Source organism: Neomonachus schauinslandi, chromosome 13 (genome assembly GCF_002201575.2).
Source record: "Neomonachus schauinslandi chromosome 13, ASM220157v2, whole genome shotgun sequence".
Taxonomy (NCBI): domain Eukaryota; kingdom Metazoa; phylum Chordata; class Mammalia; order Carnivora; family Phocidae; genus Neomonachus; species Neomonachus schauinslandi.
In genome coordinates, this window is record NC_058415.1 from 67,070,369 (window position 1) to 67,091,529 (window position 21,161).

Below are 21,161 nucleotides of genomic sequence, written 5' to 3' on the forward strand. Positions count from 1 at the left end.
AATTAACAAGCCAGGAAACAACAGATGTTGGCGTGGATGCGGAAAAAGGGGAACCCTCCTACGCTGTTGGTGGGAATGCAAGCTGGTGCAGCCACTCAGGAAAACAGTGTGGAGGTTCCTCAAAAAGTTGAAAATAGAGCTACCCTACTGGGGTATTTTACTACTGGTTATTTACCCCAAAGATACAAATGTAGTGATCTGAAGGGGCACGTTCAACCAAATGTTTATAATAGCAATGTCCACAATAGCCAAGCTATGGGAAGAGCCTAGATGTCCATCAACAGATGAATGGATAAAGAAGAGGTGGTATACACACACACACACACACACACACACACACACACACACACACACACACTGGAATATTATGCAGCCATCAAAAAAATGAAATCTTGCCATTTGCAACAACGTGGATGAAACTAGAGGGTATTATGCTAAGCAAAATAACTCAATCAGAGAAAGACAAGTATCATATGATCTCACTGATATGAGGAATTTGAGAAACAAGACAGAGGATCATAGGGGAAGGGAGAGAAAAATGAAACAAGATGAAACCAGAGAGGGAGACAAACCATAAGAGACTCTTAATCTCAGGAAACAAACTGATGGTTGCTGGAGTGGAGGGGGGTGGGAGGGATGGGGTGGCTGGGTGATGGACACTGGGGAGGGTATGTGCTATGGTGAGCGCTGTGTATTGTGTAAGACTGATGAATCACAGACATGTTCCCCCGAAACAAATAATACATTATATGGTAATAAAATCATAAAAAAAAAAAAGAAAGTATGAATGATTCCAAACCTCTCCCCCTGCTTTACCATAATGAAATAAATTTCTCTATATTAAATATGCATTTTTTATAATGGATAAATTCAGAGATGATAAAATACAGTGTTTTAAAATTGACTTCGAGTTTTTCAGCAACCTAGTGACCTGTCAAAATTTTTTCTTTAGTTTTATCATAACCTTTTTTTCATTCCACAAATATCCTAGAGTACCCACTAGTAATGTGCTAGAGACTTTTCTGGGTACTGGTTATATACTAGTCAATAAACAAAATTTAAAATCTAGTAGAAAAATCAGGCTTATACCCCTCTTCTCACTTTATATTATGTTATGAGCATTTCCTATTTTTTTAAAAATGTTTTAAACTTGGTTATACAATTGTGTCATTTATTTAACCAAACCTCTGATTTTTTTTTACAGTTAAACTCTTCTCATTTTACTAATATAAAGTATGATACAGCAAAACTTTTGTATACAAATCCTTGCCTGCATCAGTCCTTATTTCCTGATTCCAGAATCCTAGAAGTAGAATTAATGACTCAAAGTACATAATAGGTTTCTTCATGTGCATTACCAAATTGCTTTCCAGAAACATTTAAGTTTGAATAATAAAAAATTTATAACACTGTAAAAAAATTGCCTTTAAAACCATGAAAGATAAACTGTTTTTTAATCCAGATACCCACCCCCCAAAAAATGAGAGGGGAATAAAGTCTTCTGGGTTTCCAACATACTAAGATAAACATTCTTTAGTTTTCTTTTTTAAAAATGTAGTTCTGATCACCGAATACAGTAAATCTTTTGAAAGCATTTCTTTCATTATAATTAAAAGTGGTTGCTAGTATGCAGAAATAGTTTCTGATCAGATAGTTCAAGTGGGTAGATCAGAATAAGCATTATAAAAGACAGGGAGCACCTGGGTGGCTCAGTTGGTTAAGTGTCTGCTGTTTAGCTCAGGTCATGATCCCAGAGTCCTGAGGTCCCCTGAATTAGGCTCCCTGCTCATCAGGGAGTCTGCTTGTCCCCTCTCCCTCTGCCCCTCCCCCTGCTCATGCTCTCTCTCTCTCTCTCTCTCTCTCTCTCTCTGTCTCTCACTCACTCCCTCTCAGATAAAATCGTTTTAAAAAATAAGTGTCAGGAACAGACTATTGATAATATATAACTTGGATTAATCATGAGGTAATCTTGCTGAGTGGAAAACACCAATCCCAGAAAAGTAAATACTGTATGTTTCCATTTATATAACATTCTTATATACCTTTTTTTAAATTAAGTAAGCTCTACACCCAACGTGGGGCTTGAACTGATTATATAACATTCTTGAAATGACAACATTATGGAAATTGGGAACAGATTTGTGGTCACCTAGCTAGAGATGGGGTTGGGGGGAAGAGTAGGGGTAGTTATGAAAGGTTAAAGTGAAGGATCCTTGTGATGATGGAAATGTTCTGTATCTTGACTATGTCAATGTCAATACTGCGGTTGTGGTATTACACTATATACAAGATGTTGCCATTGAAGGGAACTGGGTAACACGTACATGGAATCATTCTGTGTTATTTCTTATGACTATATGTGAATTCAAAATTGTCTCAAAATCTCTATTTGATAATACTTCTTCTAATATTAATTACAGGCAGTTTATTTGGCATTGATGAACAAGAAATGAGAATATGAATTATTACGTAAATAGGTGCTATTTTACTGGTAAATAAAATCTTTCAAAACTTGAGTTCCACGTGGAAAGGGCATCATAAATGCAAGATTTATGGTGGAAATGAAAGGAAGAAACAAAGATTGCCAGGCACTGTGTTACATGCTTTTAGAATGCTTATTTTAACAATTATGGGATGTATGTACAATTTATGTCTCTTTTAAAGGCAGAAAAACAGATGCAGAAAGGTTAAATTTCAACTTGCTTGGAGTCACAAAACCAGGAAGTATTAATTCTGTGATTCAAATCTACATCTTTCTGATTCCAAAACCAGCACCCTTTCCTTCCTGCTGCTCACATCCTGCCCTGTGTATGAATCTCTAATATTGTATCACCAATAATTTATCCTGTAAAACAGGAGAGTCTAAACTTTTTAAATCATGTATTTTATTAGGAAAAAATTTTGATCACACTTCCTAATATATTTACATTTATTAATATATGTATAGCTTTTAATAATATGTATTAAAAGCATAGTATAAAAGAAAATTTCAACAAATGTGAGATACAATTTGAAGTTCCAGGTGATCCCCTTAAATACTCCTTGGGTATGTGTACCCTGCTATGGAAACCACTGATACAGACCAGTACTTCTTATAGGCTGCAGACTTTATCGGAATGACCTGAGGTACTTTTTAAATGAATATTGCTGGGCTTCGTCTTAGATCGAACCAAACCATTCAAAGGACTCGGGGTAGGGCCCAGGAATCTGTGTTATTCACGAACCCCCCAAGTGATAACCAGCCCCTCCATCGTTTGAGAGCCATTAATGTATCCTCTGCTTGAATAAATGCATGACAGCCTTTCATTATATTTGAGAGTAATTATTACATTTCTTTGACCTTTTTGACTAAATATCATTAACTCTTGAAGTTGTTTCTAATGTGACAATATCCAGCCTTCCACCTCAACAGCTTTTACCTCAACATTGGTTTGTCCGAGCTACACCTTCTCCCTATAATTGACTTTACTTAACATTTCAGTGTGGCTTAACTTTAAGTGGTATAATGAGAGCATAAAGAACCTCAGTCCTTCTGTAGGGCGGATATCAAAAATTTGAAGAAGAGATTTCAAAAACAGTGGTTTCATTCTAAAAACCAAAAAGAGTGAAAGAAAATAGATATAATTAGCGATCTGTAGAAGTCACCCCAGAAAGTAAGTAACTGTAAGAGAGGATTCCTGAGTGTTTTCCACAAAAAATGGTGGAGGGTCTTCCAAATTTTGGGCAGACCCAGACTTGCTCCCTAAAATCATCCGAGAAGGGTCAATTTATAGCCTAACCAATATTTCGTCTAATGCATTATAGCTCTTGGTTAAAATAATGGTGAAGGAGAGATGCTTTGGTATGGGTAAATAGTAGGGAAAAGGCAAGAGAATTCCCAGTCTGCCCATTCTCAGCACTGGGCAAGGAAAGGCTGCTGTGGTTCTGGAGACTCTTTCTTTTCCTTTGTTATTTAATGCTGGATGGTAGGCCAAGTAAGGGGCTGAGCAAGACTGTGTTTAGGATTCAATATAACCTACTGCTGCTTTATATCCATATCCAAGTATTTGCTGAGTTTTTACTTGCAAAGAGTGCTCTAGTTGGCATCGTAAGACCATGATTTGGGTGGTATCTGCTCTTCTGCTCTGTGACCTTGGGCAGGTTGCCTGGTGTCTCTGAGCACGTTTCCCAGTCTATAAAATGAGGATGATGATGTTTGCCGTAAACCATTCAAAGGGACTGAAAAGCTGAACTAAAATGTAGTAAAAGAACCACAAGAAATGTAAAGTGCTGCCTGGGAAGGATCAGAGTAGGTTGTTCTAGACAATAAGCAAATTGGCTATTTCTTGTATTCTTCTATGGTGGATGTTTGTGGCAGTCTCTTTCCTCACAGGTAATCCAAATATAAATTTCGTGGCAAATCATATTAAATTTGCCACATATTATATGTGAAATAAAATATGAAACAAGGAAAAAACTCTTATGTTTGTTGCAGCCTTATTTATACCAGAAAACAATAGAAGTCTCCAGTTGTAGGAGCCCGGTCAAATTTTAAGCCCCCTGTAAGATGAAATTATGTGGCTAAGTATTTATAACATTTATAATGATACTATAAATATTAATGAATAGCTTTTAATGATTCATATGTATAATACTATTTCATATATATAAAAGTGCTTAGAAAGAAACACGTAGCAATACCCTGGAATGTCAGTAATTTTCTTCTGAGTGCTAATAGGGCCATTTTCTAAAATATGCATACACTTATTTTAAAAATTGCTGCAGGTGCTACATATGGGAAGTTTTAAGGAACAAGCATAACATTTGGAAAACATGACTATTTTTTCATGTAAACCGGAAGTGTTTAAAGGATGATGTTGTATTTATGTGACGTGCACGTTATGTGTGTGCGCACATACAGATGTATATGTGTCTATGGGTCTGTGTGAATGATACTTCCTAACTTGAGGTGGAATGAATGTATGCCACCATCATTTATAAATATTGAAGGGAACTTGAAATCTGCACATGATGAAGAAACAATGGTTTTCTGTCGTAGGCTATTAAGCGTGTTCTTTGTTCTCTCTCTGCTTCAGGTGCTGATAGTCTGCAGCACAGGCTTGGCTGGGATTATGCTGCTCAACTACCAGCAAGATTACACAGTCTGGGTGCTGCCTCTGATCATCGTCTGCCTCTTTGCTTTCCTAGTCGCTCATTGCTTCCTGTCCATTTATGAAATGGTAGTGGATGTATTATTCTTGTGTTTTGCCATTGATACAAAATACAATGATGGGAGTCCTGGCAGAGAATTCTATATGGATAAAGTGCTGATGGTAAGTACTTCAAATGCCCTCGACTGCTTTAGGGGTAAAAATACTAGTCAAAATATTTTGCAAAACGTTCTCTGTCTTTCATTCCTATTATATGCAACTGAGTGATTCACAGTTAGACCTGCAGTGCTCATGAATGAGCTTAGTCTTAGGAAAATCAGGCAAGAAGGTCCTTGGGCATGGATGGGACCATTTAAATACACCTAGCTGGAGCAATACCCATTAATAGTCCTGAGTTCACATTATTTCAGACTCCTGCCTCCCTCTCTGCAGTTAGACAGATTAGAATTGACTTTTTCAACCTGAATTTTAGCCCTTGAATTGGAACACTGGACCACCGATGTTCTAAGTGCCCTTTCCTAAAGTGGAGTTCAAAGATGTCCCAGGTTGTAGTACCTGCCTGTATTTCTCCATCTATCACCTTTCCAAATATTACTGCTGTCAGCCCCATTAAAACTCATTATCCTAAGTATGCCAGGCCAAATTGAAGGTGTTTCGTAATGAATACAGATTAACAGACCCATGATTGTATTGTTTTCCATTAGTCAAGATCCGAACCTTTACACAGGTATTACATTCAGATTCTTTAGAGTTAGGTAGCCTCTGCAGCTTTCCTATATTAGAATCTCTATAGAAATTTTTTACAAATTTAGACATCCTATTTAAATGGTTCAAATACTGTTATCAATGTCAAATTCTACCAAATTAAGGATACTTCTTAATAATAGGACTTTGCTATTAAGCTGTGAAATATTCCTATTTGAAGAGTGGGTAACACTGAAGACTAAACATTAGACATTGAGATAACAAGTCCTCTTCCAGGAGCATGTTTTATCTAGTTAAATCTAAAATAAATGTGTCTATAAATAGATTTTTTTCCAATCACAAAAATTCCAAATGATTTAACTGGCGTATTTGGTACTGATTATCTCTTTCACTGAGAACACCATCAACTAAATTTCGGACATTTTCGTAACGTCTAAATTATAATTCTAACTGGCTGTTTTCATGATGGAATTTGACTTGTGAGCATTCCATCTCCCTTCTGATTAAGGCATTGAGAAGAATTTGGGGATGTCTGGCTGGCTTAGTCAGGAGAGCGTTTGACTCTTGATCTCAGGGTTGTAAGTTTGAGCCCCACGTTGGGTGTAGATAAAATCTTAAAAAAAAAAAAAAAGAAGTATTTGTTTTTGTTTTTTAAACACCTGATCCAAAGCTGAGTAAAAGAAATACACTTTTTCTTCTTTTAGTTTTTTCTGTAAAAATAATGAGGATATTTAATGGAGAAGTGCTCCGTAAACTTTGACAAGATGGAATTGTTTCCTTCAGGGCATAATCCCATTTTAGCTACTTTTGACCATAGATTCTGGTTGTTACTTCCTGTCTTCCTGCTTTATGGAGTAATTTCAAAAAGCCAGATAGACTTTTTTTTTTAAGTAGCTTATTTATGGTTTGGTAAAAACAGTATTTTGACTTTAGTGGTATCGATGCTTTCTTTTACCTTCTAGGGTTATTTTAAAGAGAGGTCTTCTGGAGTGAAATGCTCTTGTTGTTCCGTTTAACCTTGATACAGAAGAAGTAAAACAACAAATAAAACAATAATCTATGGGAAAATAGTCCTCTTCAAAAAAAAAAAAAAAAGTTAGGTATTTTCTCTTCCAAATAGAAGTAACATTCTCTCTTTGAACCTAAGTGCAATGGTCCCAATGAATGGATGGAAATAAGATTTCATCTTGACAAATTGCAGCCTACCCACACAAACTTAGCAGCTCTTGTGTAGGATACTAAATATTATTTATTGCTATGTTTTTAGGCCATCCCTTTACTAACATTGAATCCAAAAATGTAAACGCTCCTTAGGATTCATCTACCAACCACAATCTGAAAGGACCTAAGAATTTATGCCATTTGGTCCATATTTTGCAGGAGTTTGTGGAAAACAGTAGAAAAGCAATGAAAGAAGCTGGTAAGGGAGGCGTTGCTGATGCCAGAGAGCTAAAACCGATGGTAGGTGGACATGAGGAGGTGGCCGGCCTCCAAGAGTTTCATTTTCACTTCCTCTCTCTCTCTGTCTTCACTGACTGCACTTCTTCGGGAGAAGCTGTTATTATCTGTATCACACAGGATGTACTGCTCTTTCTGTTTGTGTGTTTACCCATCACTTGGATGGCAGAATTCTTGTCACAACTGAGACCACCTTCTGTAAAAGTAAGCTGAAAGGAACAGCGTCTTTTTCAGTGCTCATGGTGGGGAAGGGGCTATTTTTGTCCCTAAACTAATATTGCCATTTCTGGGGTGGGAGGTGTGTTTTGGTTTTTTGTTGTTGTTTTTCTTTTTAACTGTCAGTGTTTGGTTTTCATCAGACTGAACATTTGGTTGTACACTTAAACTGACAGTTTGATTTTTGTCATTTTTGGAAGGTGATAATAATTCCTTTCAACTTGCTAAAATTCATATCCCCCACTTTTTAAATATTGGTTTGTTTATGTTGCTGTCTTTTATCCTTCGCTTTTTCTTCTGTTGCCTGGATTGTACTTTCTTTGTTTCTTAAGCTATTTTTCAGTAGAAAACAAGGTTATTTCCATCAACACTCACATTCCCACTCAGTAAGACAACCTGGTCTTGTCTAGCCTCAGCTTAATTGTGAGAAGGATAAATTATCTCTGCTCAGTGATACATATGTATTATAAGTACTCTACTTTCATTTGACAAGAAGAAACTTAGTGTAAGAGAATCCTGAGTTGCTTTTCCCACAGATATTCTCACCTCTGCATAATGACAGATGTCTCTCACATATGTTTGTGTAATTACTGCCTATTTTACAAATGTATTGTTCTTAAAGAGCATGTGACTTCAAAATATTATATAATTGCCTACCTCCTTAAACAGTTCATTTTAAATAACATATCTTCTAATTGCACACATAATGTCCAAAAGTGTGAGATGAAGACTCTTCTTTCTTCTTTCTAGTTTAATAAGTGGTTGATTTCATAGGTTTCCATCTTGAGAAATACATAATATAAAACAAGCCCATTTAAGTATATAAGAGTAAAGGAATGGGTTTGTTTAAGGTAGGGGGAAGGGAGGCTATATGTATATGCAAGATAATTACATATTCAACCTAAATTAAAGCCTCAGCAGAATGTTTAGATATAAACTTTTTCCTCCATAACCCCTTCCAGGCCCTATTTTGGTGTTGCTTTTAATAACACTGATGATTATAAAGTCAAACCTCAATGTTTAGTTCCCAAGGTAGAGATCACTCTAATCGTAAGTAAATTATGTAGCTTAAAACTCTTAGTTTTAAGCATGCATCAGCCAGAACTGCATTGAGTGGGCAAGGGGTACCATCAACAATGCCCCCGGTCTGGTTACTTGCCTTCCCTACCCTTTCTTTCTGTATCCCCCTTACTTGACACTGGCTGACAGGAACAACAGTAAAGATTCTTGCCAACCTTCTGGTGGCATGGGTAAACGAGGAAGGCTTTCTTCTTGTCGCTCTTGGCTTATCTTACTTGTTCAGTAAATAAGGTTCCTAGCCTATAACTTAAAAAGGTAAAATATAAAGTCTTAAAATGTAAACTATCTTACCCCCCACCACTTTCTGTCTTCTAGTGGTTGACACTTCTATTAAATCATTTGTCAGTAATAATCATTTTTCAAAAGGGAGAAATATGTGGAGGTCTAGACTAGCTTAGTTTGAACTATGAATTGGCATGTATTTCTGCATTATCCGTTAGTGAAAGACAAATTGTGGTAGACCAGAATGCAAGTATTCCTTCCCTTACCAAACCCCAATTCATAGGTAATAATACTAGGAGAATTGCCCAAGTTATGTGGCATTCTACCAGAGGTGAAGAATTTAGAAAGATTTTTTTCCCCTAATATTGCTTTCAGTTTTAAATTAATGTCCCTTAACTCAAACACTGCTTTAAAATCTTCATTCACTTTTTGCTTTTATTTTATGTTGTTCATCAGCTCATTGCTTGCAGATTAATGACAAAACTCTCCACTCTGTCCCAAAATATATCTTTTACGTGCATTGTTCTTCTGGTGCTTTGGACATTATAGCATTTGATCCCTGAGAATGATGTTTTATATGTTTTAAAAAGTTCCCAGGAGAGAAGTTGAGATGTTGTTCACAGAGTAGTTGAATATTTTAAGCATAATCAATACCTCTAATTCTTATCCCTTTTTTGCATTAGCATGGTAACAGTTGACCACCATCTTGGATGTGTCCCTAAATAATTATCTGAGAAATTCCTCACTAAAGTTTAGGGATTGGTATAATTTAGGATTGCTTATTTGTATTTGTTTGTTTTAATTCACATGTTATTCCCATAGATGAAAGTTCTGTGAAAGCATCATACCTATTTTGTTGTATCTATACAACCTGCTCTTTAAGTTCACTGGTCTATCTTCTTTCTTAATGGGATATTTTAATTTAAGGTTTACTTTTAGCCTATAGAATAATGTTCAGGAAAAAATGATGGTTTAGATTTCCCTTTTGACAGGGGATCATTGAACTAAACATAAGGACTTCCAGTTTTCCTCTTGGACTATTTCCTTTTTTTTCTTTTTTTCTTTTTTTTTTTTTTTTTGAGAGAACCTCACTAGTTAAGGAAACTTTGAAGGTTTGTGAGGTCATCCTATACATCTTTGAAAATGATTTTAGAAAAATTGATCAAATGTGATGTAGAAGTTTAAGAAAGAGACTTTCCGGCCCTCTGTGTACCGGAAAGAATTTATAGAGGAAAGGGAGAAAAAACCTGGACACTGTAGCAACATAGGCCAGAGACGTATTCGCTGCATATCTCAAAGATGACCCAGAAGGAAGTGTGACTTTCAATATTCATAGGAATTGCAGTCCCTGGAATATACGTTCGGGGAGAAGGGCTCTCAGTCCATTTTGCTTTGTTGCCGCTTGTGACCATCTATGTATTTGTAACATCATTCATGATCTCCTTTTAATGGTAATTGTCTAAGATTGTACTCTGTATGACTTTGTTTTCTAGGCTTCGGGAGCAAGTTCTGCTTGAACCTAGCCGACCGTTATGGAACCCATTGACATTCCAAACAATATATACACATAACTATGTATTTGTGTGTGTGGGTGTGTGTATATATGTATATGTATGTGTGTATATATATGTATATGTATATACACACACACACATAATCAGCCAAAATCAGAGAAAAGGAACAGGGATTTAATACCTTTTTTATGCTTATTTTTGTCAAACATGTACTCCTTTCATACGGGTGGCTTTTACAAGGCAACTGCCGTCATTTAATGTTTTCAATTGTAATTGTCTTAATGGAAATGTTAAGATTCATATCTGATTAACATTTTTAATAACTTAGAGGAGATTTTAACTTTAGTTATTTAAATTAGGTAAAATGATTGTACCGAATTCTCTGTCTAAAGTTTATTCAGGGGTGATTTCCCTGATGTGTGCATAAAAATCAAGGTCTTATTTTACTGATGCATAAGCCCTAGCCGGTGAGACTAGGCATATGCTTTCAGATAAATAAGGAGATACTCCAGTCATTTTTCCCCAATCAAAGAAGCCATGTCATTTTACTTTTAGAAACATACTAGTGGACTCAATATGGGAATTTTCATAATAGCTCATGCATTTGTCAGCCGACATTAAAAAGTAACCAACTCCTCAGGTATTTGTGGTTTACCCTAAGCTTCTATAAGAGAGTAGGTTAAAAAGAAAAGGGTAGATAATCTTTCTTATGCAAACTGTGTTCTTATAGTTTGTCTTTCTTTCATTTTTTACTTTAGTAGCATCCTCCACAGATTGGTGTGCCTGATTTGAAGGAAAGCTGGGGCGCCCAGCAACTTTAGCCTTTAAGTTTCCATGTATTGATTTGCAGATTAAGTAATGTTGGGAGGAATAAAAAAAGAAGGGGAGAGAGAAACATGCCAATTCCAGTGCTTGGGCTTCTGCTTCTAAGGAACTGAAGTGGCTTCAGGCTAAGTGGCCATTTTATTCAAATGTTTGCTGTAAAATCTGAAAGCATACTGGCAGGTGCTCCTCTCCTTGGCAATTCATTAAGTATCCAGAATTCTACAATGTTTAACTAAAGAATTGGTTATGTTTTGATCCTCAAGTGTTGAATATTCTTTTTGTTTGGGAATGGGTTTGGGGTTTTTTTTGTTTCTCGTTGTTTTTCTTTTTTATTCCTGAAGCTTACCAGATATGAATGGCTAATATTCCATTGTTCTGCTTATTGTAATGGTGAATGCTTTAAGAAAAAAAAAGTGTAATTTGCTAAGAATAATTCATGATCTGTTTATGCGATAACTCCTTTTTGTTACGATTTTTTTAAAAAAAGCTATTTTTGTTAATGTAAAGTAAATATTTCAGAGCAAATTTTTTAAACTTATTGCACTAAATACAGGCTCTGTACAAAAAAAAAAAAGCCTCAGCATTTTATCATTCCATGGAAGAAGAATCTTTTGAAAGAAAGCATTGCCTCTTACCAGAATTAGATAGTGAATTAGACCAGTATTATGGAAATGCATTCAATTAATGTCACTAGGGCTTAATAAACAGCGGTTTGCTCATGTGCTTGCTTTCAAAGGGTTAGACCTTTAAATTGCTGCAAAAGGTAAATTGTATTTTTTCTTCTTTTTTTTTTTTTTTTTTTATATTTCTTTTTTTTTTACTTTAGTTAGTTAAAAATTTAAAAAATACATTATTTTTTTTTAAAAATCATGTAATATTTTTTATTTTTTAAAAAATTTTAAAAAAAAGTTTGGATTTAAAAAAAAAAAAAAAAACACACACACACACACAGTTAAGAGCTCATATCTTGGCAAGAACTGGGAAACCAACATTGTGAGAATAGCTATTTTGAAACAATAATTCTCCAGAAGTTAACATCTAACATTGCCAGACAGTTTCATTGTACTCTTTTTGTATCATTTGAAATGGAATAAATATAATGATGTAACTAACAATTATCCAAATAGATGAGAGAGCAAATCATGTAAGAAAATTCAGAATACCTTCTGTTTCATAGCCACACAGATTTTGGACATTAAGAAACATTGGGAACTAAATTTAGGATTGGAAAAAGTCTGGAAGATGAGTATCAGAACAGAAGACATTCTATTCTAGGAGCTAGCTATTTTAGGAGATGTCCCTCCAAAGTGACCTGATGGAAGTCTTGAATTTGGAAATTAGGTTCTACTCACTTGGACATCCCAGCATCACGGACTCTTGCTGTTCCCCTGTTCCATTTGCTCGCAATCTCAGCTATTTGGAAGTCACCAGGAATGCTTTCTAATTATCATTGCAACTAGAACTGTAATCAGAAAGAAATTTTGTATTTTTGTATAACTTGATTGTGTGCCATTTTATATAACAGGTCCTGTTTTACAAATAAATTTTGTTCTACTAACTTTGTGTTTAGAAATTATGATCTATGTGTAACCATGTCATTTGAGTTCCAAATTAATTGCCAGGCTGTTTTCCCTAAGTAAATGTGTGTGCCATGTAAGTAGATATATGCATCTCTGCATATATATGTTACAGAGACACACACACAGAGATATTTAACATATAGAATATCACTTTCATATGAGCTTCATTCCTTGATACATTTTATAAAGCCTCACAGAGGCTTTTTAACAATATTTCAATGTTTTGAGGTTATGTTTGGATATTCCTGCTGCCTCTTTCATTCATTGCGAGTCATTCTTCAGCTAGCTCTGGGCTGCCTTATTGCTGTTCGCTCACTGCCTCCCATCTTCTGCCCAAGTGAGAAGAATAGGTGAAGAACAAAAATTATCCGTGATACGTGGTGACCTGAATAATTTTATAAGCCATTGACTCTGTGTTGTGGTTTGTGTCTTTTTCTGTGGTGGATCTTCAAAATCGTGTTCAGTACTGACATCTCCAGAGTACAGTTACGGTCCACTAGTGTAAATGGTGATCGTGGTGACCAGAGTATCACTGTGGGTTCTGCCATCAGCAAAAGGCTCTGGCACATGATTAGACTTTGCAGGCTCCTGCCTTAAGAGTCAGTGATGCTGTAATATAAAATGGAAGGAAAAAGGTTATATTTCAGTGTAAATCCAAGAGACCTATCTTCTACGGGAGGCCTAACCAGTACGTTAGGTAAACATTAGGAATTTAGCTAGGGCATTGAGATTATATAATCCTTACATGGATGAGCAGAGCTCAAAGCAGGTTGTTCCTTTAAACCATTTAATGCAATGCTTAATGTTTAGGATTAGAGCTTTTATCCTATCCTATAGCATGATTAAGTCCTACGTTACTGCAATGTAAGTAGCTTAACTGTGTTTTGGTCCCCAAACTTTTTCCATAATGGTTGGGGAGGAGGCACTCACTGAGTCTCTTTCAAAATTATGCTGGAGATAAGTTTTTTTCTTTGTAGAGATGTTCCCTTACTCTTGTATTTTCTTTTTTCAGCAGAGGACATTAAGCTGCTGATTTCCAATACCATTGACCTTGGTATCTGCCAAGGGCCCTTGTCTTTCCAGGGCAGTTTCAGGATTTCATCCCAGTAGGGGTTAGTGAAGAGATGACCCCTTCCTTTATCCTGGTCCTAAGCTGCTGCTTTATACCAGAGTGATGATGCTTCTCCCACCAAAACTGTGGGCACCAAATATCAGACCATATCAGTGCCCCCGAAGCTTCAACCATCTCCACCATGCACAGTACTAGCTAATAAAGGCCAGTTCCGGAGATCCCCACCCCAACCCACCCCACCTGCAAAATAGGACTATGGGGTCATTTCCAAAACCAGAGCTGCCAGTTATGGTGACCTAAGCATTTTATTTTATCTTTGGTCAGTAACCTTCTCATCTGAATTTCTGGAGTTTCCAGTAGCCTTAACATAGCCTGTGAGAAGTTACCTTCAGAAAAGTCTTTAAGCTTTCACCTTTCAGTAAGTTCTCTACTGCTTTTTTTATTGCTACTTAAAAAAAAAAAAAAAAAATCCTGAGAGTCTGGAGGCTTTCACCTGCCACAGTTAATTTTTGTATTCTTTTCATATATTCCATCTGACAGATAGGAATGTGCTATAAGGGCTTGCCTAGAGTTGTGAAGATGTGGTCTGTGAATATATATTGGAAAATGGCAGGTTCATAAGTAAATACACATAAAGCAGAGATTTGCGTATTATAAATTCACAGCATAGACTGCCTTTTGCTTTAAATGCATATTCATGTATCTTTGTGTACTAAGGATGCATATTAGCCCTTTTGAAAAGTAGGCACTGTTCAGATACAGTGACTGCTTTTGGAATTAGCTCATCTTTGATTAGTGGCACATAGCCTAAATTTTGAAAGCAGGACGCTTGTAAGCTTGTAACAAACTTCAAAAACAAAACAAAAAACTAAGTATGTTGTATACATTTGTCAATTTAAAATAGCACATTTTCCCCATCCAGATTTCATAAATGTGAGCCAAATTCTTATTCTCCACATTTTAAGAGGAAAATTTTAATCCAAGATTCAAATCTTTTAAAATATCTTTCTTATAGAAAACTTCAATGCAAAGTTTCTAAATTTGAGAATTCCTGTGGAAAACCTTTCTATAGAAATACTATAGTACCTTTTCTTCCTTCCCATCTTCATGATTTTTATATGCATAAAAAAAAAGACAAATGTTTCAGTTTCAGTATTGCATGAACAATGACCACTTTTGTAAATTACATGGACAGGATTTAAGTTTGATATTTTCTAAAGGAATTCATTAGTAAATTTGTGGAAAAGATATGAAATTATTAGGAACCAAAATATTAGGCAATTTTATTCCATTTTGATACTCAGTTTTATAACTAAAATGATTTCCTGAGGAATAAATACTCCAGGCCAGGGCATTCAGAATAATAAAGCCTTTAGGTTACTCAAAGTCTAGTCAAGAAAGATCTAGCTGAATATGAAAACATTGTAATTCCCAAATGTTTCGGAAAATTTTCACTTTTATTTGCTAAGAACTGAATTTAATATTTGATATTCATAAGCAGATTCTTAATCTTTTGAGAGGACTATGGGCCCCTTTGAGAAGCTTATGAAAACAGTGGACTCTTTCTCTCATATGCACATAGCACATTTATGAACATTTAAAATGGTAATAGAATTTCAGGGCCAGCCTCCACCCCACCATCCTCTTAGGGTCCAATGCACACAAATCAAAGGCTCCTCTAAAGTTGGTTTGATAACATGTTTTGAAATAAAGTAGTGATTAGGCCTCCACTAAAAATACTTCTAATATGGTACTAACCAACTTCTAACTTGGAATTATTTGTATAACCTGAAGACTCTCATTTAGTACTAGCTTTGGAAATAGAAACCACACTAATATGAAGGAGTAAGAAAATGGTCAACACCAAATCTTCAAGACATTTAAGATTTCATTCCTTGGAGGTGTGATGGTGTGTGTCGGGGAGGGATTTTGGCAAGCTACCAAATTATTTGCAGCGGACAAGAAAATCTAAGAAGTGAATAAGGAAGGAATCCTTACAATTATCCATCTACCAAAACACTTGATTATTTTTTATTGTTGCTCAGATAAGACAAATGTTATCAGTAGATCACTGTCTAAAAATGTATGTCATCATGACCAAGAACAGTTGAAGATGATGAGAAATTAGCAAACTCAGTATAGTTCACAACATTTTAGTGGAACGTTGGAGGGGCAGATATTGGGGGGGGGAGAAAGGGAATTCAAAAGTTATTTTTCTCCCTACTTTAATCAGGGAGGTATTTTTTTGTTTTGAGTGTTTTCTAGTCCCCACTACAGCAGACTTTGGCCACTCTGCCCATGAGACTGTGTCTCCACTCCCCCACATCCACCTCAGCTTCTTAGGGAAGCATGTGGATTTTTTCACATCTCAACCTTACTATTAGGTAAGGGTGCCGCATCTACATGGAGGGCCCGCAGGGCCCTTAAAAGAGCAGGCAGAAATCCTTAAAGGAGTTTAAAAGTCTTTTAAGATTTGATTCCAGTGAGTCATGATTTGTAGTCAGACATCAAACCGTTGCCTACATTTTCAAGCTGAAGAAAGCAGTGGGAATCTCATAACTGGCTGGAGAAGAAAGGAGGAAAGTCAGCTCCCTCCCCCACCCCACACCTCAGAAGAGCTTTAATGAACCTTCCACAGTAGCAAATGGAGAGACCGTGGGTGGAAATTCCCATAACGGGTGAAAAAGGGCCTAAGTCCAGTGTAAGTATCTGCATTTGATATTCCTTTTGTTGTAGACGTGTATAACTTAGAATGTTCTGATCTTCACATCTGAATCTGATCCACCCATCCTGTCTGATTGGAATGTAGTTTGAGTTAGTTATTTTTTTCAGGAATTTGTGTTAAATCATTCTGTGTGAGTAAAAGTAAGGACTGAAAAGAAGACTTGAATAAATGGGCACGGAACTGAGAGGAAGCTCCAGCCAGCATCCCACGGACCATTCTACCTGCCACTAGAAAATGTGAGCACTCTCTCTATTTACCATTGATCATCAGGCCAGGATTCATAAATTGTGTTAGATACCTCACAGGAATGAGACAATAATAGGACAGCGTTGGGGGCTGATGATGTGAGACATAGGCTCTTAAGGAAATCTTCCCCATCCTCTGGGGTCCAGTAGTCTGTGATCAGAAGTTCTTTTTGGCTCCTCTTGTTTTTGTGCTAGTTTTGATTTTCGGAGACTTAGCATAGGGAAAGTTACCTTTCTTCTGTGTTGCCTTAGTGCAACAAGATTATGTTGTGTTGCTGAGGTTTCCTGACTTCCTTCTTCCTATAAAAGGGTACTGGGAGCTCCATAATGAAAAGAAGTTTCAATGTTACTGTCTCAGAATATTCTTGACCACTGAATGCACTTCAAACAGGTCTTGTACCCAATGACGTAAGTTCAGTGGGTTGTTGGCTGATTTGATTATAGGAGGAAAAACATTACAACCCACAAACAAAAAAGTAGGGAGAAAAGTATGGAGGGCACCTAACAAAATGACAGGGGCTCTGGGGAAACAACCAAAGACAAAAGCGTATCTTCTGAAGACCAAAGGCCCAACTTTAAGTACTTGCTGGCACAGCCCATCTGAACTTCGGGAGTTTAGAATAGAGCTCCTAGAATAGGCAGCCGAGCTTTAAGATGAGTCAGTGCAACAGGGACCTGCTATTAATCTCTCAGGCTCTGAGCCTTATATCCAGTGTCAGGCCCAGCCCAGTGTATGGGATGATATGAATAGAAAACACACATCAGTGTGTCTCGAATTGCTCACTGCTGTGTGATCCAGCATGAGAAATACGTCACGGTGCCGCATATTTCTCAACCTGATGCCTTTTTTGTCTTTGTCATTTTCTTTCACCATTTGCATCCTATTTCATAGTGTCAAAATGAATTTTTGTATCACGTCCTGTCTGTCCATTATGAACTGTTAGGATCACAGTTCAGCCTTCCATGAATTCTGTAGTTCGGGATCCTTTACCTTAGCGTTATTGTGAGCTTTTCCTTATCCCAGCATTACTACACTGTATTCAGGTGGGGAAACAAACATGTAGGTGCTTGAACATGCCCCACAGACACGGTTGTAGCCCTACTCTTTGTGACTGTCATTATTGACACAGTGCAGACTTTACAGACAGAGCATTATGCTCTCAGAGGACTTTAAAAATATGTATATTAAGCAATTAACTTTCTGGAATTATCAAATCTTGCTGGGAAATTAACTTCCAAGAGCTCTGAATTGGATGGAATTCCATCTGGCTTCAGAGTACATTGAGCCTATATGAAATGGAGCTTTGAAATGTTTTTCTTGTGCAGAAATATGAACTAGAAAAAAAGTGCTGATCCAATGCTAAGTTTTCTCTGTGTACTGACTCAGTTGCCAGAAATATAATGAAAACTGTATTTTAGTCTAACAAATGTATAGAATTTTTTATGTAATAAATAAAATTTTATAGGAAAGAATGTCATTGTCTACTGTGTTGGAACACTTCCCCATGCCCAGGGTGGTGATTAATAGTAGTGGAAGGGAGGAAAGTAATTTCCCCCTACCCTTCTGAGTTCTTAGTTGAGACCCCCCCCCATAACAGAAGACAGATTCATGAGAGAAAAACACGCAAAAATTTATTAACATGTATACCTCATGTGTACATGGGAAAGACCCAAGGAAAATTGAGTAACCCACCAAGACGGGTTAGAATTCAAGCTTAAATACCATCTTACTAGGAAAGGGGAAGGGGCTGTGAGGTAGGTCTGTTAGGGGAGAGGAGATGATTTTTAAGAAAGATGAGTGGGCCCTGAGAAGAATAAAGGAGAGGTAAGATAGTTTGTGAGAGAGTTTTCCTGGGTGTGGTGTTGACTTCTTGTCTCCTGTGATAAATCAGTTCTCCCTGGTTGATGAACCTCCCAAGAAGGGAGTTGATGACAATTGAGTTTCTTTTGGAGGATCTGTCTTCAGGCAGATGAGGAGAGTTCAGAGAAATCCTCTTCCTGCATTTGCTATTTTTCAAGTACCTACAGTTCAAAATGATCAATATACCAAAATGGAATTTTGCGGGTGAAATGTTTTGAAATCCTACAGGTCATATTTTGGGGCAGCATATTCTACTCTTCAATAGAAAGTGATCCTGGGCAACATTTTGCCTTCAGATTAGGTCATTATGCTGCAAGGGTGCCCTAAAATTTCCCAGCTCTTCCTTTCTAGCCCCTCCTAGCATATCCTAGGGTCTTTGAAGTACAAAATATAAAAGGGCTATATAGACTAAAGAAGTACAAAGTTCATCCACTGCCCAACCAGGCTTGAGTCTGAGTTGCCCTGTGAATACTAAGGTTGCAACTGAATTAAGTCATAAGTAGAGTAGAAAAAAGCCTGTTGGATAAGGTTTACAATGGAAAACACTTTTGCCTGGTACTGTGCCCTGCACGTAACTTGCAGCCTAGATCTGTGCTGAGTTAGTGAGTTTGTGAAACTGGTATGCCCTCATTTACGCAGTTGGCTGTGCCCCATTAAAGCTTGGAAAAATCAAGCTTGTTTAAAACGGATTGTATTTTAAATGATACTGAGGAATAAGGAAGGGGATGTTCATAAGTGGAAGACCTTTTGTAATACCAGTAAACCTCTCCTAATTTGTTTCCTTATTTTGGACTTTGAGAGGCTGCTGTACAGACGGCTTTTCCTTAGTAAATGTGAATAATGCCCAGATCATAGCCCCAGATGTTTATCTCTACCATCTTGCCAAAAGTTGTTATAGAACATTTGTGAGGCATCCTCAAATACTGGAGGTATTTGACATACTGAAGAATATTGATAAGTCTGGACTGTTAATTCTTTTTTTCAGTGGTTCTGATGCAGATTTACACAATTTCTTGTTCTATAGCCCACCCAGTGATTAAAGAGCCTGTGAAAAGCCTCACATCTCCTAAAAGGTACCCAGAATTTTTTTTCTCTGTTTGGCTGTGGAAAGTATACTCTGTATTCGATTTCCAATTTTAGAAAATAATAAGATTTCTTTCAGGAAGAATACTATTTGTGCACTCTAGGTTAATATGTAAGTTAGGATTGAAATCTGAGCTTCAAATAGCTATATAGCTTAAAGCTCGTACAGGCGTTGAAAGATTCAGAAAGAAACCAGTGTCGCACGAGAATCTTTGGCCTTAGATTTCTGATCAAGTGCTGTGAAACTAATCAGTGCCTCTTCACATTATTTTTTTAGTTGTGGCAAGTAGCAATGAAAGCAAGAAGAGCCTTGTGCCTTTAATTTGATATTACGCATTTACTGTTCAAATCCTGAGAAAAATAACTTTAGAAGATGCACCTCAATTAAATTTGGGTTTTCAGAAAATGCAAAGCTAAGCTATTAGACCATTTCATGGACTTATCAGCAATTTCAATAAAAGTCTTAAAGCTTTCTAGATAGTTATAAGCTCCCTGGCCAAGTATTTCAGTCTAGAGAGGCGAGAGTAAAGAATTGCCTTCAAGGCAAAACAAAAACGTTTTTACTATTTATACTCATCATATAACTTTACACTTGGAGACAGGATACTAGGCATTTGTGTTTGATCTACTGTCCATCTGCCAGGAAGGATTCTCGCAGCTTACAAAATAAAACAACTTAACAACAAAATTAAAATTAAAAATAAAAGGCAAATGAAAATTGAGAAAAGAAGATTAGCTGTATAAGAAACCCAAGGATGAGCATAAGACTGAACTGCTAGTTTTCTGTCAGTCCTCCAAAGAGGAAATCAAGAAGGTACATAGTTTTACATGTCTAATAAAAGGAAGCATTGACTAGAACTTTAATAGGAGGGACTGGTCAGGTATTAAAAATGTGTAATATTTAATGACTTGGCATAATGTCTATAGTCAATTTCGAAAAAGGGATAAAGCAGCCTAATCTCATTTATGTAAATCAATATTTTTATACATTTTTAAATGACTGAAGGTACAGTAGATGCAATTCTGTAAGAACTGGTAATCGGTTAATTGAAAAATTTGGTGAATGAAGAGAATCATTATTAATGAAAAAAAATTTTAAATACAAGTAGATAGTCATTGGCTAATCTTTGACATAGGTATAGTTCTTTTTTATGATTGACTCCTCTGAAGTTTTTTGTTGTCTTTTTTGCATTAACCACACCAATAATGTAACGACCTAAAAATGTGATAAATGAAATATGGTTTTTAGAAGTGGATCAGGAGTTTAGACATGTTTATGAAGCCAGCTGTGTATGGACTCCCAGATTTTTATAATTTCTTTCCATTGTTTAAAATTCTCACATACACATAATTTGAGAGTAATATTTTTAGTATCTTTATAGTCCTTCCAAAGCATTCAACTTAGTTTTCTTTGCAATTACTCTC

General features: G+C 36.4%; 1 protein-coding gene across 3 annotated transcripts in view; it reads left to right on the forward strand.

The window, feature by feature from the left end:
- Nucleotides 1-21,161, forward strand: part of SLC44A1 (solute carrier family 44 member 1) — a 194,922-nt gene that overhangs the window by 141,128 nt on the left and 32,633 nt on the right. The window contains exons 14-16 of one of the 3 annotated variants that reach the window (XM_021691109.2): nt 5,076-5,312; nt 7,236-7,316; nt 10,325-12,728. In XM_021691109.2, the coding sequence (XP_021546784.1) occupies nt 5,076-5,312; nt 7,236-7,316; nt 10,325-10,348 (342 nt within the window). In that variant the 3' untranslated portion in view covers nt 10,349-12,728. Of the gene's footprint in view, nt 1-5,075; nt 5,313-7,235; nt 7,527-10,324; nt 12,729-21,161 lie in introns of those variants that run through there. The other 2 variants (XM_021691110.2, XM_021691108.2) reach the window with 2 other exon arrangements.